At 38.8% G+C, this 23,979-nt stretch overlaps 1 protein-coding gene and 1 long non-coding RNA gene across 2 annotated transcripts in view; one reads left to right on the forward strand and one right to left on the reverse strand.

Moving 5' to 3' along the window:
* Nucleotides 1-5,825: 5,825 nt before the first annotated feature.
* On the reverse strand, nucleotides 5,826-9,645 carry LOC111656072 (uncharacterized). The gene is made up of 4 exons (XR_015437334.1): nucleotides 9,603-9,645; nucleotides 8,947-9,071; nucleotides 7,307-7,663; nucleotides 5,826-6,565 (listed from the first exon to the last, which is right to left on the reverse strand). It is a non-coding gene; the product is annotated as an uncharacterized LOC111656072 (long non-coding RNA).
* A 4,597-nt stretch (nucleotides 9,646-14,242) lies between these two features.
* The window catches only part of tlcd3a (TLC domain containing 3A), a 29,113-nt gene continuing 19,376 nt past the window's right edge, over nucleotides 14,243-23,979 (forward strand). Inside the window, exons 1-2 of the mRNA XM_023407648.2 lie at nucleotides 14,243-14,565; nucleotides 22,240-22,326. Coding sequence (XP_023263416.1) covers nucleotides 14,444-14,565; nucleotides 22,240-22,326 — 209 coding nt within the window. The 5' untranslated portion in view covers nucleotides 14,243-14,443. The remainder of the gene's footprint in view (nucleotides 14,566-22,239; nucleotides 22,327-23,979) is intronic.

The following is a 23,979-nucleotide window of genomic DNA, read 5'->3' on the forward strand; positions in this document are numbered from 1 at the left end:
TGAAAAAAAAAAAAAAAAGTGAGACACTGCCCGTTAGGAGAGAGCTCCACCTAGTGGAGACTGTGGCGCCATTACAGACTGTGAACATGGAGCACAGAGACATGTTGCTGAGGGGGGAAGAAAAGAAAAACACCCTTTAACCTTCATCTCATGCGTTTTTTGAGAGACAAAAGGTGGATGTGAAGCCGAGGTCTTTTTTTCGGATGGAAGTGAATTAACACTGGGGGAAAATACAACTTCAAATTCAGCTCCAGACGTAGCTGTCAGTCAAACCTAATATGTCTGTGTGGAGCGCAACACATCCAGCATGGTGAACACGTAGCAGTGGACTCAGAAAATTATGTTTTCTGGTTTATTTTCATTCCCAAAAAGAAGATGTTTTACAGCTGATCCTGAACCTTGACTTGTCCACAAAGTGGATCTTTTTTTTTTCTTTCTTTTCTTTACACTATAAAACCAGACAATAAACCTAAAGGACATTGAAATTGTGTGAGGACATTGCAGAGACTTGAGAAATGTCCCACACACTGACTGCAACGTATAAGTTATTCTATTTAATATGACGCCAGTAAATTAAAGTGCAAACTGTATATGTAATTTAACAAAGGCTGATGGTTTTCCTCTTAGAACAGTGAAAATACACGAATGAAGAGGGGATGTTTTATGTCAAAGCACATTTTATTTTTGTACAGTATTTATGGGCAGCGCAGTGAATGTATCTGTACTGTGGAAAAACCCAGATGCACCAAAGCAGCTGTGTAAATATGCATCAGTAAAACTTCTTCCAGGAATAAAGTTGCTGAATTTGAATTGAAGCCTGTTCAAGTCTTCAAGTGATTAAAATTCATCGTCAACTTATGCTGCATTTTGTGTTTATTCTTATTTTAGCCTCAGTTATTCAGTGAAATGGAGGCTGGAGAAGAGTTCATTAGTGCCGTGCTGAAAATAAAAACATGTTTTATCAATTGTTCCACCATTCATCTAATTCAGCAACAATTTGCCTCAATACATTCCAATAGAAACATTTCTAATTCACTCAGGCTTGTGTTTAATTCAATAAATTAGACAGCTGATGACAGAAGACTGATTTAATCATCAATAACTGATTGTTCTGGCCACTGGTGGCTTGAGGAACAAGCTGATAACACAACATGTGACATATTATATCACTTTGTAAAGTTACTGTGACAGACATGTTAGTGATAGATAGACAGATAGATAGATATTATAATCTATTTGAGAGATATTACCAGGTTTGCATACAGGCAATTCCTCTGTGTTAAATAACAAGCAGAGTTCAGACAACACTGCGTGCTGTGACCTTCCAGGCAAAATGAGCAGATTATGGTCAGAGTGGATTTAATGTCAGAAACACCTCTGACCCACATAAAACAAGGCCATCTGACAGAGGTGCTTGTTTCACACTGCACCACTAGAGGGAGCTGTGCACAGCGGTCATGAGGTGTGTTGAAATGAGGCTGTCACAATGCTGATATTCTACTAAAACTATTTACTATAAATTGTTGGATCATCAGACAAGCTGTTTCTCAGACACGTATTCTGTTTGATCTTTCAGAAAGGAATCTCTGCTACATCAGGTTTAATTAACTGCCACATCATTAATCAAAAAACTTAATATCCACGCACGTCATAAAACCTTGATTTGGAACTTGGAACCAAAGGTTTATAATGGACACCTCCCCCATGTTTCCTCTGTCTTCTCTCTGAGTTAACTCTTATCCTTGAATCACTGAGCTTGTTAATGCCTGAGGGAAAAGAAATGAGTGTGTTTGTGTGTGTGTGTGTGTGTGTGTGTGTGTGTGTGTGTGTGTGATAAGGTTTCTGAGGCTGAGACAGATGATCTGTTTGTGACCAGGCCAGATTGTGAGGAGCAAAGATAAAGTTATCGGAGCAGAGGCCGTGTGTTGTTGCAGCTGTAACACTAACTGAGCCTCTCCCACAACACTGGGATTGTTAAGATGTCACGCAGTCAGTGGGGATCAAAGTCATGTTAGCCTGGTATACAAAGGTTGTGAGTGTGTGTGGTTTGCAGTTTGATTGATTGATTGTGGAACTGGTTTAAATCTGGTTTAAAATTTCTGTGGAGCTGCTGTCAGCAAAAGGTGTTCAGCTCAAACCTGCTAAAGTCCAGACTTATTCAAAGTTAGCTGGATAATGACCTAAAGCTTTTTTAAGTTTCACCCTTAGCCCCAATGTGACCTCACAACTCTGTATGCTAGTCCACAATTTGGTCACATAGTGTTCCCTAAACAAACCTTAGGGGAAAAATCCTAACATTATTTTTAGTCACACCGTCAGGGATGGTAATGTTGGTCTGTGGCCCACCGCTTACTGTAAGTCCAGACTGAAATACCTTCACAACTATTGGATGGATTGCCATGAAATTGATGACATCTATGTCCAAATTCCCATACTCAATAATAATAATAATAATGATAACATAACATAAACATTGTATACTAACGTTGACAGAGCATTTTGTGCATTTCATGTATAAGAAATTAAGGTATTTTATAATTTTACTACCAGGAAATGATAGATTTCTATCATGTTTAAAGTCCCTCTTCCCTCGAAAAATGTGTTTGCTTACTTTGCTTTAATGTCTGACCTTCACTGTCCAGAATGATGTATGCGTAGAAATGTGATACCAGGAGGCTGTTTTCACATCAGTCTGCTGAAGAGGAAATGTTGCTCTGTGCTCACCTTAAATCTGAGTTTAAAACATGTGTGTAAATGGCTGATTTGTGATATCACAACTCATCAGACACAAATTATTATTCAAATCTGAATATTTTCATATGTCTTTAAACGTGTAGATGGAGGGGAAAATTGTGTTCAACAACACCACATTGAAAATCAAGTGACTGTTGAAAGTCTCATTTGTGAACATACATCTCATTTAACACAGTCAAAGTTTGTATATAGAGTGCAATTCAGACAAAGTCAATTTACAATTCTGGATTTATAAAGAAATACTCTCTTGGGACTGATTACTTTGGATGCAAAAAAAAGAGAAATCTTTTATATGTATGCGAGGATGATGGGGTTCATTTATGATATTGATTGTCTGTACACAACTACAAATACATGGAGTTCCTTGTGAGTCAAACAAGAGCCTGTATTATAACAAGGAATTATATAACTCTATTTCAATAAAAAAAAACACTTCATATTCATCTTTGCAAACACACACACAGATAGGACACTCCCCTCCCCCAACATGCACACACACACGCACACACACACACACACGTGTACACACATGCACACACTCCCTCTGGCTCCCATGCACACCATATGGGCTGATCACACAGCTCAGGGTATTAACAGTAATTTGCCTGCATGGGAGCAGTGTTTTTTTCAGTGTTCTTAACCAAGCGCTCCCAATGTTGACACTTCCATAGCTAATGATCATACCATAAAACCATGATGGACTCCTGTGGGCTAAAGTCCATGTGCAGCCTCTGACTTCACAGGAGTTTGGCCCAATGATCACCTCACTCAAAGAAATCACAGCGTTGTCTTTTTTTAGATGTTATGTAATAAAATAATAGGTTTTTCTTTTTTTAAATTGAGACGTCAGAGAATAATCACTAATACCAACTGTAGATTGGCAGTGATTTATTTAATGGACAAAAATTCTAGCACTGAAATCACTTTTTTTTTTTTATCAGCATGTTTAGCCCAAAGTCTCAAATGGACAAACGGAAACTTTATTGCAACTTCACTTATCCCCTACCAATGGTTTATATCTGCTGTCACAAAGTATATTACACCCCAGCCTCTAAAAAATGTATTATAAGTTATATTTTTCCAGTCCCCTAATAAAGTCACACTGCGCATTGACAATTAACTCACCATCCAATATTAGAGGTAGGCCCAACCTAAAAAAACAGGTTTAATATGATGAAGGAACCACAACTATGTGTAATGTGACTCCGGTCAGGGCTATGGAGCATTTTAGCCTCCTTTGTCTCATTATTTTGGTTTTCCAGCCAAGTTTCTAGCAGAAAGTCACAGATGTTTTCAGCAACTAAGCTGAATTTTAGGCAGGTACAGTCAGTAACCTACCTGAGAAATATATTGAGCATCTAGCAAACCAGGTAAAACTTAGCTAGAGTTAGTGAAGACTAACACAGGCAGCCAGAGAGATGATACCAAGTGAATGCTAATTGTATAAGTGACAAAATTAAGAAACAGCCCTGTTGATGCATTCATGCAATGTGGGCAGAATGGGAGGAACAGAGAAAAACACCCCTTATTACACATGATTTCAAGGTGGTTAGCCACAGTGCTAATCTTGTAGTCAGCTAATTAGCCTAAAGTAGCTACTTTTGTTGTGCTATGCGCTTGTAGCAATTCGTTACAGACTGGAACCACATACAGTAACTCCCATAAAATTAGCTTAAAAAATTAGCAGTGGTTCATTTGCCGCCATTGTGCCAGCAGTTTGTTACGTATGTAGTAGTTCTTCTTCTTTTCACCGTCGGTGTCGTCCTGATATCTCCGGGTCAGAGGCTAGCACGAATAGCATGAGTAGTTTTTCCGGTTGCCAGTGGAGCGGTTGCCAGGAAACCAATGGAGACTCGGTGAAGTAGGTGGTCGTACTCAATACATTTTCTAGCACTTAACCCCAGCAAATTTACATTTTTTACATTTACATTTTTGTAAGGATTAAACAAACCAAACATAACATGTTAACTACTAAGCTTTAGAGGTAGACTACTGATCGACAGAATTCGTTTCCATCGGACAAACCAGGCTGTGTCCAGTCTTTGTGCTAAGTTAAGCTAACTGGCTGGGCTGCTAGCTCTAGCTTCATATACAATCAACAGATGTGAGATTGGTATTGATCTTCCAATCTAACTCTGTCAGCAGGAAAATAAGCTTATTTTCCAAAATGTCAAACTACTTCTTTATAATAAGTTATTTAAATAATTTGATTATTTTCTTCTTTAGACCCAAAGACTTAGCACCTAAACTTCAAGCTTTCTAGCTTAGTTGCTTTCAAGACATGGCTTCTTCCCCTTGTTCTTCTTTTTACCTACAGATTGCTGCGGTAGCTGGGTAGCCAGCTAAGAACACACAACATGTAAAGGCGTATTCCTCATTTTCTGGCAATGGCTAACTACCTTTCAATGCTACCATTTCCTGCGCCAAGCCAACTTGACCAGGACCGCTCTCCAATGACAAAATTGATCCAAACTCAAAAGTAAGTAAGTCGGCAAACCACTCAACCTCCCATATAGTAACTGTAATGGTCTCTGACAGTAGTTTTTGCTCAGAAACTTATCACATTACAGTGAGGCTTTATAATGGCACGGGTCAATAGTCTGTTTGTCTGTGAGTTTTACACCACTTTAGAACTTGTCATTCAGCGTGTGTTATCAGGTGAGGAAATATCAATATCAGGTTGCACTTGAATGGAATAAAGTTAAAATTTGACTACTTAATAGTTGCCCTAGTGACTTGGTTTTAGACACTCTTTATAAGTGTTTTCAAGAATCAACTTTCTCGCCTTTTCTTTACCAACTTCGAATCACAGTCTGACCTCAGACCAGTTTGTCTAAAATTAGATGGAAAGTTTCTTCATAATCATATAATCTTGTTTCTTTGTCATGACGTGCACACACACATTATACTGTTACCTCATTGCACTCATAAAATGAACAAACAACTCAGGTTTGCCAGGAAGTGGGCTAGTCTACTTATATAATAAACACATGGACTTTACTCAGAGATCTTGAGCTATTGCGATGCTATAAAGATGTTGTAGCACGTCACAAAACTCAAATAAGACAAAGAATGGAAACAGCTATTTATTAAATGTACAGAGTGATTTCAAAGCCGTTTCTCCATGGAAATACAGAACTTGGGTTAAAAAGCCCAGTTAATAATAACAAAACAATATCATCAATAGCTACCAAATTATTCAGCCCAAAAAGGCATACCTTAATTTTCTTTTAAAGAAGGCCAAGAAAGTGCAGCTTATGTATTTCTGATGACAACTCTGGCTCATTATTGTTAAGTTCACTTAATAGAATTCCAAAGACCAAACATTATGAGAACTATTTTTTTTTAAAATCAAACACTCTAGGCAACTGCTTATAAATCCAGAGACAATTAGTTTCCTGTCTATTTAAAACTAAAAGTACTTTGTAGACTTAATCTGACATTGAAATAAAAACATAAATTATTGTAAAATATGTTTTCTATGACAATACAAAAGTTTTTTTTTTTTTTGATCAACTAAGGATTAAGTCCTGACCTAAAACCAAAAATTTCAAAAGAACAAAGTAGTCAAATTGACATTTTATGTCTTCCTCTTGGCCCATTACATCATCATTAGAATATATATTACTTTATTGGGCCTGTCAGACAATAGGAGCTTTTCATAGTCCAGTTAACAGGGTCAGAGGTGAATCTGTTAGATCTTAGGATGGTAAATATTTAGCTTACAATCCTTAACCATGTAAATCCTTGTTTGGCAAGAACGGGTCTCAGATCTTCCCAGTGTACTTCAGTGCACCAAAGACACCACCACCTGAAAAAAGACAGATGCTTTTCAGTGTTCAGTGTCTTATACAGGAGTATGAAGCAGTTAAAGCATGGACTGTTAAGTCATTCACCTCAGACAGAACTTTAGTTTTCCAAGCTAGAGCCCTTCCACCCTTGTTCACTAGTTTCCATTTGTACCAGCTGTGATGTGTGTTGCATTTTGAATTTGTAAGTTTGTGTAAGTTTCTTTGGATTGCTACCACCATGCTACATGCTATCAGATTGCATGCGTTTGCTTGAACCTTGACAGCAACTATTATTGTTCATATGGAAGCCTGTTACCACAAGGAAAAGAAAAAACTGATCAAAATTAAGTCTGAGTTTTGATGTACTGTGTCAAAGTTGAACATTATATGATGTCAAATTTTTTTGACTGAGTATCTTTTAATCTTAGTATCTTCTTTTCTTTTCTTGGTGAGAACAGGCTTCAGGCGATTGTAAACATTTTAATATTTTGTACACCCTTGCTCTACAACTACTCCTGCTACAACCCCAGTTACTGTGCACCTCTTGACAGGTTAATTTGATTAGATAAATTTTCATTGATTCAGATGCTCAAGAACAACAAGGAGAGCCAGTGCCCTGAAAACATTTCTTGTCCTACTGGTGCCCAATATCATCAATATCATCCTCACTGTATCCTTGTTAATGGATAACAGGATAATATGTTATTGAGGAAGCAGAAATGAGGTGTTACATAGTGTCTGTGCTTGTGTATTTTACTCACCAAGTGCAGCCACCCCAGCTAAAGAGCCAATGGTAATACCAGCTATAGCACCCGACGAAAGCCCCTGTGAACCTCCTTCCGTGTTGCCAGTGGTATCAGTTTGTGGAGTTGTGGCAGTGGTGGCAGTGGAGGTTGGAGCACCAGTTGTGGCAGTGGAGGCTGGAGCACCAGTTGTGGCAGTGGAGGCTGGAGCACCAGTTGTGGCAGTGGAGGCTGGAGCACCAGTTGTGGCAGTGGAGGTTGGAGCACCAGTTGTGGCAGTGGTGCTGGCAGCGGGGGGTACAGCAGTTGTAGTAGTGGTGGATGAAGGCACGGCAGTAGGGGTGACTGTTCCTCCTTGCGCTCTACACAAAGCTACTGTGTCAACGAAAGTAAAAAGACAGAAAAGGGTTGAAGAAGAATAATTAAAATGTTCCACATAAATATTTTCTTTGAACTTTTAAAATATTGAAATCTACATTCTACAAATGCAGGTGGCAGCTAAACACAGGTAGTGACTCTCATTTCAAGTTTTATTTTGTAAAAACCTTTCCACTAATTTTAAGTACTGCTTTCAGGTCATCCATAAAGTCTTTGAGTAAATATTAATCAACAGTATCCATGGAAATTTAGTGATCAAGTGAAAAGATGGTCTTAATTGTAGGTATAAGAACTACATGCTGTGTATTAATAATGGGGCATGTCAACGATAATAAACCTAATCTTAACCTAACCTAATCTGCAACATTGGACAGCAAGTTGAAAAGAAATACATTTATTCTCATGATAAACAAAAGTAAGCTGGTCTCCTGTGAGAGTACAGACCTGCCATCAAACGTGCTGTGTATCATATAATTTTTTTTATGACATTCCTCCAGTTATTTATTATATTCCTCCACTATAAAATCATGTGCTGACACCACGAAATGGATTTTCTGGTGCCAAATGAAATTGATAATCATCGCGCCATCAAATGAAAGGTTATCTAAGTATAACTGTTAGCGTGTGTAACAGGTAAAGTTGAGGTTAGGGTTTGGTATAGCTTAAGCCAATAGTCATGGGTAGTGTTACAAATTGATGAACATTTCATACACAAACAGGAAGTTAATTCTTTATCATAACATTGGCTTTAAAACTGAGTTAAAGATTAAATGTTCCCTGTTCCATAAACCTCCACCCATAAATTTCCCATTTCCTACTCTCAGTCTATTGCAGAGAACATACTTTCACTTTCACGCAGCAAGAGGCTAATGGTTAAAGGTTTAGTAAAGTTTTGTTAATCAGTTATAAGCATTCACGTTTGGGTTGCCAGGTTGTGAAAAATATCTATGACTGGTTTCTCGACCGTTTCACCACTTAGCTTCTACAAATATAAACCAAACCCTCTTAAGACATACGATCCTTTATTAACAATATGGTAACCTGTGTTCTAAAAAAAAAAAATTAGAAACCCATGAACATTTATTAACAGACTGCCAACATTTAAAAATGTATCCTTTCCAAACAGAAAACAGAAAGCCAACCTGGAAACAAATCTGTTCTTGATAATTAATAAACCATTAATAAAGCCATTAGTTACAGCTTTGTTAAGGGAACCTTGGTAGAAAGTGGTACCAGGATTTTTTTCTTTAAAGTATAGTAAACATGGATATGATTTTTACCTGCGCCAAGAAGGCAAAGAGTCAGTACAGTGAGATTCATTTTCATTGTCCCAGAGTTACGTGTCAGTGCCACAAAAACGGAATGAATCAGTGTTTGAAAGTTGCTCTTTAAGTCGTGAGCTGAGCTGAAAAACAAAAGCACAAACAAACAGACAGGCAGAGTTAATTTCTGTGCAAGCGCACATGTAATATTTTTCTTTTTCTTTTTCTTTTCTGCCACATTCAACCTTATCTAACTTTCCTCAGTCACAAACAGGAAATCTATTCTTAGTCTGAACACCACATCCATTATACCCACTTCGGCGTCGCCACATGTGAAAACTTAGCAGCTTGTAAAATCCACCTAAATTCACTCTGTCCACCTTTTTCTAGTTGATGAGCAGAGGTTACAACCCCATTTTTGTCTGACCCAGATTTATCAAAAGAATTAATGCTATTCTGAAAATAAATGCAAATATATTGCTGTTCCTGAAAAATAAAAGAAACCACACACATAACTGATTTCTTACTTTTGGACCCCACTCTATGTGTGTATGTAATAAAAGATAAATATATGATAATTAAAATGAAGTATATAAAGTTCAAGCTAACTCTGAAAACTGATACAAAAATACTTTGTATGCAAAGTTTTATGTAGAACCAGCTCCATCACTCACCTGAGAGGCTGTCAATGATGACTTTCTTCTTTTCCTGAAAGACAGACGGATATTCTCTGACACCTGCTTTTATTACACTGTTATCACACCTCATCATCTATAGCCCTCCCATCTGCACGTATAAATCCTGTGACACATTACCTCAGTTCAGTCAGGAAGACAATGCATGTATTGATTTAATACGTTTATTAATGCTTAAGACAGGGCTATATTTGGTTTTTATGGCTCACTTACTGCTGCGCATTCAGTATTTCAGACATTGGTCGGTACATTTCCTCTCTGTTTAGTGCAGAAACATAAGTGGAGATGAGAGTGTGGGAGGACAAACCACTAGTAGCAGCTTCATGTATCTTCGATAAGATGAGGTAGTTGAGGCAAACATTTAATCTCAAACTAGAGAAAAATAAATAAATGACATGGCGGGTGGATGGTTGGGTCAGCCAAGCATGTAACTTTGAAAAGGAAGAAAGATGTTCACATATTGTTTCCTGTATCAGTCATCACTGGTTTCTTTTAACAATGATGACAAACTTGCCCTAACCTTAACCAAGTTGTTTTGTGCCTAAAACAAATCAAACCCCAACCACAGACATCAGAAAACAGTCCACCACCAGGGCCGGCTGCCAAATCCAGGCATGGATTTGCCAAAGTCTCCTTATAAATAAGAAAGTAACGCTGACAATAACTTGCTTAAATTTGTGACAGAATTGTACTTAGTATTCCACATGCAAGGTCTTAAGTTATAGAAACACTTACTGAAATACTTACCTCAGTTTGCTCTGCTTGGTGAGCCGTCCAGCAGTTCGTAGCTGAAAACACACTGTTACCATGGCACAGCAGCATGTCATTTACATGGATACAGTGTGGAATACACATAGCTGCCAATTTTGCCCCAGGACCAACCTGCATCAACAATAACAAGAAAACAATCCCCTGCAGCCCAGAAAATATTGCCTCCATCGATGGGCAATGTAATAGAAAAACTGTTGACTTGAATGTGTAAAGTGTATAAACTTGTTTTGAACCAGGGCTTTAAAACTCCAGGAGATTACTGGTCACTTACAGGCACAAAACCTTCTTAAAATGGTGAATTGTCATTTTTCTTCTTGTAGCATGTCGGCAGATTGTTTGGCGAAATCTTCTTTCACTGACGGAATCGCCCCCAGTATATCGCCGTTTGAAGGCCCGCAGGCGTTAGCTTCACTCTGGTTTTCATTAGCAACATTGCTTACATTTGTAAATGCATTGTAGTCTTGCTGTCTTATACTCGTTGGTTCTTTTCTGGGTTTTTTTCAGAAAGTTAGCGACAAGCCAAGTTACTGCTTGTCAGCGGCATGCCATAACTTTTTTAATGTCTTTTTTTTTTCATTGCCGTTTTGGTGTAGATAAAACAAACAAGACGTAACATGTCAATGAAATGACACACTCAGTTGGTTTATTTTTTTTCTTCATTAGGTCGCGCACATTTTGATCTTTAGCTGATGCAAACCTCAGTTTCTAACTCAATACTAAGTTAGCCTAAGTGTTTATTTTTTTTTGTACTTTGGTAAGTCTCGCTTTGATGGTACTTTGGATGTTTTGTTGCCTTGCCAACAAGATTACTTTCAAGAGTATTAAATTTCAGTGACTGCACATTTAAATTCAAATAGTATCTGCTACAGATGACTGGACGTGGTTTGCTCATTTTTCAAAACAAAGTTACAAAGTGCTGTACAAACAAAATAACAAAACAACGCAATAAAAGATGCAGAAAAGAGGTAAAATAATTTATTTATTGATTGGGTGAACAGTGTTCTAAGACTAACCTGTACTGTCTTTCTTTTAATAGATAACCAAATTATCTTTTATAAATACACAAGACAACAAATTACAGGCTTAGCTTATGGCATCTAAAATGGCTTTGGTGTCTGGCCTGATGTAGTACTGGTACAGTCCAATCAATACGGGATTTTCTGATTTTGTGAATCTATTGGTTTTGGAATATTTCAATATCAGTGTGAATCGGTGATGACCTTGGACGACACCGGACATCCTGAGATCAGAAAAGATTGAAAGAGAGTCGTTGTTGCAGTTTGTGTACTCACCACACCTTCAAAACCTACAACAGTAGTGAGGTGACTCCCCTGAAAAGAGAAACTTAACTTCAAATTGGTAATAAAACTTTGCAGTAGCCCTGTGTGGTACTATCTTTCTTTACTTTTTTTTTCAAAATAATATTTGATCTCTCTCTCTTCTTTCTCAGAGACTAGAAAGCAAACAGATACAAGACTGCACTACACACTGTTCTTCATTCCAGTCACAGCGGAGTGGCAGCTGAGTTGGTCACTGCTAGAACAAAAAGAACACTTACATCTTTGATGAACTAAGGTCATACCTTTACAATTTTAATCAGCCAAAGCTTTTAAGAAAGTCAGGCTGAGAAGTGATCTGGCATTAGGACACATTCAATCTATAAAAATGCAGTTGCCTCAAGCACTGCTTTACATTTTAGAAGGAAATGAAACCTATGCTCTTATCATGGTCGTAATGGCAATAAAGAAACACAACTAATGTTCAGGTAGTAAATTCCACCAACGTGGATGTTTGCACTGATCAAGTTAATTACAGCTTATCTGAGGTACTGGTCCTCATATAAAAACTGATATCTGTGAGTCATGAAGATATCTAGAGCTTCAAACTGATTCTAGTGAGAAACTTTAGACTATGATTAAAGACTTAATCAATGAATAGACCTATGGATCAATGAATAACTTATAGAGCCTATTGCCTGCCATATGTCCCTGAATAACAAAAGAAGATTATTACACCTTCAAAAGGTGTCCATCAAAATGAAGCTTTAATGAAGCTGTTTAGATAGTATGAATTCTTCTAAATAGTTTTGAAATGAGTGGAATCACCATAAAGTAGCTGTTGCATTGCAAACCTGAGGCAGGTAATATTCCAGTTGATTTCTGCAGCTCTATAAGGCAATATATAATTAAGCCACTGTGTGATGTTGGCTTTGCACTTGATGAATTGTACATGCGCAATGCACAGAGAGTGGGAGAAGAGGGTCAACAGGGGCCCACAGCTCCATAGCTAGTTAATCTATCTGTGACATAGTAAGGCTTTAGACCGGTAATACATACAAGGGCAGGGGTGTAGACAGTAATGCTTCTTTTTTCATGTAGTGGAGAAAGCTAAAAACAACTTTACATCATGTTGATTCTGTCAAACTTAATGTTAATGCTTACTGTAGATCTTATGTGATCGACTTAGCTATGGCATATACATTTCTTCATTAGCTGTATATCAGAGAATATAGTGACAAATGTTATCACAATAGTAAACAATTTATTTTCTGTCAATCAACTAATCAATTTAGCTCTACTTGTATATATGGTTAGGTCTAATCCAATCCAATCCAATCCAGCTTTATTTATAAAGCACTTTAAAAAACAACCAGAAGTTACCAAAGTGCTGTACATCAATAAAAACAGATATATAATAAGAGAAAACAATAAAATAACATAAAATAAGACAGAACAATAAAATAAAATCACATCTTACAAGGTGTCAAAGGCCATGGAAAAGAGATGGGTCTTAAGAAGGGATTTAAAAACAGACAAGGAAGATGCCTGTCTAATGTGCAGAGGCAGATCGTTCCACATTTTAGGGGCTGCCACAGCGAACGCACGGTCCCCTCTGAGCTTGCGCTTCGTTTTTGGCACCCTCAGGAGCAGCTGATCAGCTGACCTGAGAGAGCGGGTGGGTGAATATGGTTGCAGCAATTCAGAGAGGTAGGGAGGGGCGAGACCATTGAGAGATTTAAAAGCAAATAAAAGAATTTTAAAATGAATCCTAAAATGTACGGGCAACCAGTGAAGTGAGGCTAAAATGGGGGAAATGTGGTCATATTTGCATGTGCCAGTTAAAAGACGTGCAGCAGCATTTTGTACCATCTGGAGACGGTTGATGGAGGACCCATTAACCCCCACATAAAGTGCATTGCAGTAATCCAGGTGACAAAGGCGTGGATTACTGTCTCAAAGTGCTGCTTTGAAAGAATTGGCTTTATTTTGGCCAGCTGCCTCAACTGGTAAAAACTTGACTTCACAACTGTCTTGATCTGATTGTCAAGTCTGAGGTCAGAGTCCACCTTAACTCCCAAGTTAGTGCAATCAGCAACATATTTTCAAGTCATATTTTTTAAAGTATAGTATAGCTGTTATATAAATGTTGTGTTGTATAAAGTACAATATTTTCCTCTAAAATGTAGTGGAGGAAGTATGAAGTGTTATAAAATGAAAATACTGAAGGTAAAAGTATCTCAAATATGTACTTAATTACAGTACTTACTTTCCTCCACCGTTATACAGAGACACTATGAAAAAAACTATACCTGTAAAACTAATTATTGTTTTTTTTTAATTGACTATTATATTTTTATATTCAGAATCTGGTTCGTCGTAATATAAAACATAATTTAGGATAACATGCACAAACAATTCGTTTTTAATCGTTTTTTATGAGTAAAGTTTGACAAAATAAAAGCACTAAATCGATATTTCTTATTTTCCCTGCTTTGCCGGGGCACCGGGTCAAGACTTTTATTCTGATAGTCAGTACAGGAAGTTCCGCGTGCTTTCTCGCCTTTAGCTCGACAGTGGTGCTGCTGCTGCTGAGCCTCAGCAGAGTGTATGTGTGTGCGTGCGTGTGTTTGGATGGTGGACTGTTCCCGGTGAAAAGCACCGAACCCCGGCCGCATGAAAATGCCTCAGCGCCGCGTGTAAACGGGAGAAAGTCGCGGAGGGGGGAGAGAGTCAGGTCTCCAGGCTGCTTTACAGGAAAATACAGGCAGGATGTTGCAAGTTTTAGCTTGTGGCGCCGTAGTTTTCCCCGGTCTGTTCTTCGCCTTCAGGAGGATCCTGCCGTGTGTGTTCAAACACTGGAGCGATGCCGACGTGGTGCTGGTCAGCGAGAGGTAAACTGGCTTAATTCATCACTTATATAACATTAACTTAACGAACTAACAGCTAATACTGAGCTCCTCTGTAGCATTTGAGCTAGTTTAGTGGCATTAAGCTAGTGACAGTAGCGCTCATTCAGTTAGCTTGTTAATTTATTGGTTTTTTTAATGTATTACGGTGGCTATTATTGATTTTAAATGACCAGTGTTTTGATTTTCTCCAGTTGATAGCTTATTACTTTCATTTTCTTTTCATTTTCGCTGTGCTTTTGGTATAAAATAGGCACAGCTATCCCCATATAACCTTTACAAGGTATAGTTGCAAATGTTCCAGCAAAACTATGGGTGCCTGTAAGATTATATGAATGCAATAGTGATGCCATTGAAGACTAAAAAAAAAAAACGCCAAGCATGAGTGCACACCGAGTCCTGATAAACATATTTCAAGGAGTGCAGTTTTAATTTTGTCTGTGTGTGTATGTGAAATTTATTTTGTCATATAATTTGACTGTGAATGCTCAAAAGTTCATGCATGTTTTCATGATTTACATCCTGTAAGTAGTCTGGGACTCAATCTGACATCTTGATAACCTTGCATCCACCAGGGGCCTCTTCACTGCTCCACATAGGAAGTGACATTTTTGTCAAGGGTGAACAAACTTGGGGCTTCATCCAGGTCTTATTATAAACTGGTCAACAAACGCAGAAAATCTGTGTCAATTAAATAACTAAAACTCAATTTATATGCAGCTTCGACAGTAACTTTATATCGCAATGGGTATTGAACTGCAAAGTAGTAATAATTAATTTACTGTGTGTGTGCGTGTGTGGGTCAGTGTGACTTGCTCACATGTGCACAGCTCAGTTCAATGCTCATTTGTACGCTGTCACTCTTACTAATCCTCCTCTGAGCTCTGGTCCGAGCCGACTGCTGAGTTAGCTATGCACTGGAAAACACTGAACCCTACTCCTGAACAACGCTTTGACTAATTTACTAATGCTCATCTAATGGAAAATGTTGTTCTTACTGGCGTCTCTGCCTCAGGGGATGTCACACTGCTTGTTCTCCACCACTAAACCTGCCTCTAACATCTACTGTAACTACTCTGCCACGTAGATCCCCAAGCTTGGACCATGCTAGTGTGCAGCTTCACAAGGTTTCATATTCATAAAACCAAAAAAAAAAAAAGAGGCCAGTGTAATTGTTGAAATTTCCTTTATATTATCTTGTCATTGTATGATATTATTTTCTCACAAAAATCATCAATTAATATATGTTTCATCTGGCCTCTATAAATAAATGGAACCAATGATTGTCTGATGATAATGATTAGTTTTGCATGCTCTTCTGCCTCCAGTTAAATAAATAATGATCCATAACATACAACGCATGTCAAACAGCCAATTTACCAACTGTACGTTAGCTGTAAGATGGATATCAACAGACAAACTGACTGTGTCTGTGCATTTGTGTTAAGCTCAGCCTCTGACGGATCTCTAAACTCAACCGAAAGAACTGGAGTTCCTGCTATTTCCATCCAGTCTCTCTCACCTTTCCTCGTCTCTCCACACATTTATGTAGCAGATTCATAAAGCTCCAGGATAAACACAGATTATTCACTCAACTCACAGGGATGTGCTGCTTAGTGCAAATTCACCTATAAAATTTGCTTTATTATCTGTCTGAATACACAGTTTAACCATGAGAAGTTCCCACCACAACTACAGTGTTTTCACTTGCTTTGTAATGTAATGAGTGAACTGTTCCAGCTGTGTAAAATTGGGGGAATATCCCTTTATTTGAGGCTGCTTCTGCTTATTTCATGCATAATGTGAAGGTAAACTCGTAGGTGTTATCTATGACTGATTAAACAGGATACATACTACACATTTAAATATTTATCATTATATATACTGTACCTCAAGATGTCATTCCATTCAACTTTGCTCAGTCAGCTTCCATTGTCTCTACTCGTCAAATTCCCACTTCTTTCAAAACACAGTGTTCACACTTGGTGTTGGATTTATTGTGGTGAGGTACATCATTCTTCACAAAGGCCTCCATAGTTTCAGTTTGCAGTTTGTCATCCGCCAAGGTTGTGCTGATGTGCACTATCATGCTGGGCTTTATCAGTGAAGTGACGTTGACGTTTTTCGTCAGTATTACAGTTTGTACAGAACACATATCGATATACACACATAGATAAAGCGGAGAAAGATAATCTACACACAAACAACTGCTTAGTGGCAGTAAAGGGCCTTTTCTCCTTATTTGTAATTGTTTTCTTTTATGTCACTAAAAGGTAAGATCAACCATGAAACTGTAATGCTCAAAACACACATGTTGAAGGGGTGAAAAATAGGGAAACAACTTAGCTATTCTCACCGCTCAAATTTTGACATAAGGGTGATGCAGAAAGAAAGTACAAGGCTTTATCAACTGTCAAACTGCCACTAGTGGTTGTTTGCATCACCAATTAATCTGACTGTTACTTATTTGTTTAATCGTTTCTGGTTTTATGTGCGACCAACAGTCCAAAGCCCAAAGATATTCCGTTTACTACCAAATAAAATATTGAAAATCAGCAAGTTCTCTAAAATGAGAGGGGAAGAGGCAACGTTTAGCATTTGTACTTGGAAAAATTACTTGAATGTTAATGTTGCTGATCATCTAGTGTCGTTACAGGACATCAGAAACTTGCATTATCCTAAGCTCTACTCTTGTCAGCCTCAAGTGCACTTTGCTGCTACCGTTGTGTTAGCGTGTTAACATACCTAGGGTTGGCAGCTAGCATGCTTTGCTGCTCTATCAATGTTTGTTAATACACACTGGTGATCTAGTTTTTGCAAATGAAGCACTTGTGACGGGCGCTGTAAAACAGGTTAATGGAGAGCGCACCTCTAGTGATAAACATCATGGCTGAACTGGCCATATTACTTGACTTGATGTTTAGGAAGCGCCGGATAGTGCTGAAACATCAGAATTTAACACCAAAGAGAAGAAAAAAACAAACAAAAAGGAAAAGCGGGGGAAAAAACAGTGATGTCTGGTTAACACTAATATAACATCAACTAAAATGATGCCGTATAGTACCAGGTACAACCTTAGCCTACTGACTTCAGAGGGGATTATAATGCTCAACATCACCAACACACTCTTAGTTTAAGAGGCTCATGGCTCACAGTTACTGTTTGCCCTTTAAGTTTCATACAGCACGAGTGCTCTTAATGCCTTTCTCAAAGTGCTGCCTCCAACTTACTTATACAATGAGCCTTAAATGAGCATCAGCCAAGCAACATAAGTTGATGCAAATCTATATTACTAAGAACACAGTGAAATAACTGATAAGTTGTACAAATATATATGTGATTTGTAACCTAACATTTTGGCTAATTATGTTGCATGATACTGTGAGGTCAGGGAGGAGGACGATTCTTTTAATAGATTTAACTGTAGCTGCAACGATTAATCGGTGAGTTGACGAACAGTAAACTGGGCTTTAAGCAAAAACCTTAAATATTTGCTCGCCCCATCCTCTCCCCCATGTCCCCCTATTCTCAGCTGTTTGCCGTATGATGACTTTTCAACCAGTGATCGGTTAATCCATCAACTTCGATTATAAATTGACAGAAAATTGTAAAAACCGCAGCTCATAGTTTCTAAAATCCCAAATTTCTTCTTTCGCCTGTTTTTTAAATTTATAATGATCAAATTTATTAAGTCTTTCCATTTTTGAAAGCACGAGCCAGCTGGCCATCTAAACAATAAATTGATGAGCAGAAGTGGTAGCAAGATAATTTTCTGTAAATCGTCTGATGGATTAACTGTTTTGCTCCTACCAGACTGGTTAAGGAACAATGCATCCATTTGTAGGGTTGTGATGGGGAGAGAGAGAGAGAGAGAGAGGTCCTTCTTGCCATGAATTGCACTTTACTCTGTTTGCCTTTTTTGCCTCTGCTGTCACTTTTTCTTTCGCTCTGCTGCAGCGCCAGTGGAACTACAGATTAAGTAGCCCATTTACTGGAGGAGCAAAAAAAAAAAACAAAAAAAAAAACACACCACTCCTGACTGTCAGACACTGTGTGTGACAGAACATGAAAGAGCAAGTAGTCCGTGTTTAAGGAAACAGTCAGAAGGAAGACTTGGTTGTAGTGAAAGGGAAGCTGAGGTTGTTCACCGGCCTGACGCAGCAGGACAGAAAAGACAACATTGCCGAACAAGGCAGCAAGGCGTTCTTCCCTTTTTCCCCTCCGCACGCTCCTCACCCCGTCAACCTCAACCTTTCACCAGCAGAGAGAGAGGGGGTTACTGGCGGACACACAATGAATGGGCTGTGTAAAATCTGGGTCTTGTGACAGAGTATGTGACCATACAGCCCTAGCAGGCAGCGAGGCGTGGGGGTAAAATCTGTGTGTGTGTGTGTTTGGGGCAGGGGTAGAGTTTGTAGGGGAAGGAGGGAGGGAGAGAGAGAGAGAGAGAGAGAGAGAGAGAGAGAGAGGCCAGTTAGCATTTTCCAGCTCAGGCCTGTGGTTTTCTAGTTGCTGGTCACGTGGCCACATGGTCCGTTGCCTTGCCGATGCCGGTGTCATGGCGGCATTCCCATGGATATTGGTGTGAGGTGACAGCAGGTTCAAGCAGCAAACCACACAAGTACACTCTTTGTTTCTCAAGCTTGCCATTTGCAGGGCACTATAACTCGCTAAAAAGAGAAAGAAAGCAGTCTTTATTGGCCTTGTAAAATTAGTCAGTATTTACAACGGGACTTGAAGTCTAAAGCTTTTCCTGCGCTAGAGGGATTCACAGGTCCTCTTGGTTTCTAGTAACTGACGCCTGACCCAGGACCCGAGTCAGGCTGGGTCCAGATGATATTCACTTTAATCAGATCTTTCTAGCGTCCGGTTGCACCGGCTAGGATCTTTGTAATACCTGAGTGGATAGATGGGGACTCGATAGCAGCTCCAATCACGTGGTGTATCAGAATCACATGGGGAAAAATGTATTTTTTGGGGCAGACAGAGATTGTGAACTGTTCAGTGCAGGAAAAAATGCTGCTTTTTTTTTTTTTTTTGACCGAAGCTGGTTGTTAATTGATGGAGTATCATGCTGCAGCTGCCAGTTTTGTTGCTCTCAAGTTATGAGAGTCTGTTTCGGTCGACTGTATTTTAGATCAGGTCTAAATATCCACAAGTTTGATCTCAGGTCGCTTTCTAATTGGGCTTCTGCTTTTTAAAAGTTAATTTATGCATGTCATATTTTTTTAATATCTTTTTGTTGTAGTTTTTATATATGCAAAGAAACAAAAAATATATAAACAAGGACAAAAAAACAAGACGGGTACCATAATTGCTGCCTCTTTAGAAATTTACGTATTGTCATATTAGCATAGATTTTCCACTGGTCCGTTTTGAAATAGGTTTAAAATTTTGGATTTTCCATGATGACCTCTAGCTTACACTGCACCCCTCCAATGAAAAATTAATGGGCTGACAAACAGCATACTGACAGTGTCGCTATTTTTAGATCCTTACAGTAGTCGTAGACGAACGATATGTAAAATCATATGGTTTTATGCCTCTGGAAGCATTAGTGAATTTCTGTCTGTCTCTGTTACGTCACATGATATCATGTGTGGGGGTTGAGAAACTAAAAGTTTATGGTGTGCCGAAAATAGAAAGGATTCACCCTCATTCACAAGGAGCTGTAAATATGGCCAATCTGACCATTGTTGTTGGTCTGATGGTGGTGGCCTTTGCAGGAAAGTCTCGGGACAATTCAAATAAATTCATAACTGTAAAAGGAAACATAATCCCTGTTTGATTTGGAAGAGTGTATTTCCAAGAGTGCACTACAAAAGAATAAAATACAGGGTTTTATTCAGATATGATTCATTTCTGGTGGTAAAATGAATTGATAGTCCTCATCTCAAATGTGTGCAGTTCTGTCGTAGCACAGTGTTAATCCTACACCAGGCCTTCAAATCACAAGAAGATGTTTAAATTGGAAATTATTTTTCTTTCTAGCCCACACAGTCCTCCCATTCGTCATGAGCAAGGCCTGAGTAATTGTCCCACTAGATGCAGCTCACTGGGTAACCTGCGTTTGTCTCCATTCATCGCTGATGAGTAGTTGGTGATGAAAATCAGAAAAAGTTGAAACATGTAGTTTTTAAATCATACTGAAACACAGTGCTGTGTTCAAGGGGTGACTGTCTATTATGGCTGCAGCAAGTGCTGGGGGAATAAATTACATGTTTTCTGATTTCAAAGCAGCTTACTGTCAGTGCTGCCAAGTTGGAGAACAGCCAGGGAGAGAGCTTGTCTTAGCAAAAGCAGCCATTCATAGTTTGAACAAATTGGTGACATAATCCAGCATCCCGTTTATAATGGACAAATAAAAAGAAAAAATCAAACCTCTGTTGTACCATTAAGGTAAAATCAGCATCTTTCTGACGGTAGAGTGAATATTCATCAAGTTTTAATACGGTACTCAATGTAAAGTTGTTATTGACCGGCTCTCAGAAGTTCGTAACTTGTGAGTACACTCTTAAGATAGATGTGTGAATGTTATGTATGTCTTATGCCATCTCACATAGTGACACTTCAAATAGAGATGTACCAAGGTCTCCTATGTCACGGGTCTGTTTATAGACGAGGAAAGCCGAGGCCAAGCACTACTGATTCCATGATGGTACACTGAACTTGTCGATCTGACTGCTGCGGTATCTCACCTGAAGGGACATTTTTTTTTTTTTTAAACTTGACCTAGATTCACAGTGTTGTACCCTGCTCATAGAGCTGCTAATCAATAGACCTACAAATCACATATCATTTCTTGGGTTGGACCAGTGTGGAAGTTTTACTGAATACCAACACAAGTGCCTTATTAGCAATCATTTAATAACAGGTATCAGTTAGTTTATAGGTTTAATTGTTGTCTTCCAGAGTAACCCTGCCACCAGTTGTTACTCTGTTTTAAATGGTGATAATTAGGGCTGAACAATTAATCAAAAATATTATTGATATTGCAACATGGCTAAGTGTAATATCCAAATCGCAGGAGCTGCAATTATTTTTTTGATTACGGTCAAATGTGTCATATCATAAATGAAGCACTGTGGTGTTACAGAGATGTTTTATTTTGTTTTTTGTTTTTCAGTGAAAATGAAATGTAAAACTGAAGCATGATTATTATTTTTTTTTTTTTTTGCACATCGCTTTGCCCAAGTGACCTTAAAAAAAGTTTGATCAGTTTAGATTTAAGCATCCAATGACAAAAATTTTAGAGTAATAATCATAATTTATAGATTAAGGCATTATTAATGGGAACAAGCATACATACTGTCTGCTTAACACAGACCTACAGTATGTTACTGAACCTATTAGAGTGATGCAGTCCGAATGAAAACCAATGCTGATTATAAAAACATAAGATATGAATGCCTCTATAATGAAACCAGAAATGCCAGCATAAAAATATATTGCACAAATGGTGGAGAAAAGCGGTGGGCTCGCAGAGCGACTCTCTCCGGAGCCACACTGCTAGCATGGTTTAAAAACATCCAACATAAATCTACTGTAGCTGTCCAGAGTGTGATTAACAAATGCTCATCAATGTATTGACTCGTTCACGTTACACAACCTTCCTCTCTCTCAAATCTTTTTTTTTGTGTGTGTCTGTCTCTTTCTCAGACTGGTGTCCTCCATCCATGCCATCATGGCAACCACAGCAGGAGTCATCGTTGTGTCATCATGCCGGGGCAACATCATTAATGACAGGTTAGACTCCATGTCATCGATCATCTTCATGAAACTCTTGTTCCTCGTGTTAACCTGTCGAGATTTACCACCCAATCGTCTCACGGCTTCACCGTTCCCTGCAGCGCCACGTTACAGCTCTGTTAGGCTCACGGTGGGACCCGTAAGATCAAAGGGATTCAAACGCTGGATTGTCATGGTGAAGCTGAGAAAGGTTGAACATACAGTATGTTCTCTGATGCCCAGGAGATACAAGGCGACACATCTGCTACACCACATAAAAAATAGGTCTGAAAAAAATGATTTAGCTTTAACAAGCTACTGGGACTTCAATCTTGAAAATAATGCATGCAAGCACATCACCCTGAATGAGGGAAAATAACTCAATCTTACTGTAAGAATGAAAATGATATGCTCAGCCTTAAATTTTTGAACTCAATGTTAGCATTGTGCTGCATCTTCTCACCTTGCTTCATTGCAGTTAAATGTGACATTCACAAAACAAGATTCATTTCTTTTAAAAACCTATCTGCTGCCTTTTTTCTCTTAGATATCCACTTAGAGATGGTGAGGTCACATGTTTCTACCCGCACTATGTTAGTTTATTACTGTATATGCTACTGCGCCTTCTGGTATGACGACAAAGATGTTGAGACGAGCATCAGTCTCCTTCTGTAATTGCAGCAGTGTTTCTAGCCGTTTTGTTTCCACAGGATAATGGCTGCACTAGGAAGGAAACGGGTTATTTATGTACCTACACTAGGATGGTCCAGGGTGTAGGCTGCCCTAAATATACAGGAAGAAAAAACAGTTTGCACCGCCCTGCTATATCTGTACTGGAAAGTTTGCTGCTCCAGTGTTTTCACCCAGGAAGTGAGCTGTTGAAGGTAATATCAGCAAGATCTTCAGGTATGAGTATACTGCTTTATGTCATACGTTTTACCCCATTAGCCTGCAGTGATGTCCAGTGAGAAGATGCAGCACAGTGGTTCCCGTTGTGTCATGTACAGACATTTTTAAAAGGGAATTTTTCTCTTATTTCCACAAAATACACTTAATTTCTCTGTATCTCTACAGTCCACGCACTTCTCTTATTCAACTAGCTGCTTTCATCCGAGCCCCCTGCACGCCTCCAGATCAGCCACCTGGCAGCAAATTAGCGTTAGCCTAGCATTAGCCTCCCCATGCAGTTTTAGGAAAGTGTGACGCTAGGCTAATGCTAGCCTGTTAATCCTACTGAGTCAGCGGCCAGACCCGGGCAGGCCCAGTTTCAGGCTACTAATCTCCGCCACCACTCCCCTTCACCCACAGGGCTTAAATCCCCCACAACGCTGCTCAGTTCTGCTGTCCTGTGACGTGCACACGGCCTGGAGCTTATCAGACACATGCTCCGCAGTCAGACCATGAATACTCTAATACTCTATCACAATCTGTCTCTTCATTTGGCTTGCGTTGCCTCAGTAGCAGTAACTTTAAGGTAGTAAAGTAAGGTTTTGCAGTGGGAAAACCTCCAGTACTGAGGAAACAGTTGTGGAGTTTTATAGTTAAGCCTCCACCATGACCCTTTAGAATACAATGTGTTGAGTTGTTGAATTGTGGCGGCCGTGCTCCCGTCATTGACAGATAACCAGCCTCACAGAGAGTTTATGGAAATAAACATTCTGGTGTATTTCG

Source organism: Seriola lalandi, unplaced genomic scaffold (assembly GCF_002814215.2).
Source record: "Seriola lalandi dorsalis isolate HSWRI2012SDOR001 ecotype SW California unplaced genomic scaffold, Sedor1 jcf7180002054343, whole genome shotgun sequence".
Classification (NCBI taxonomy): Eukaryota; Metazoa; Chordata; class Actinopteri; order Carangiformes; family Carangidae; genus Seriola; species Seriola lalandi.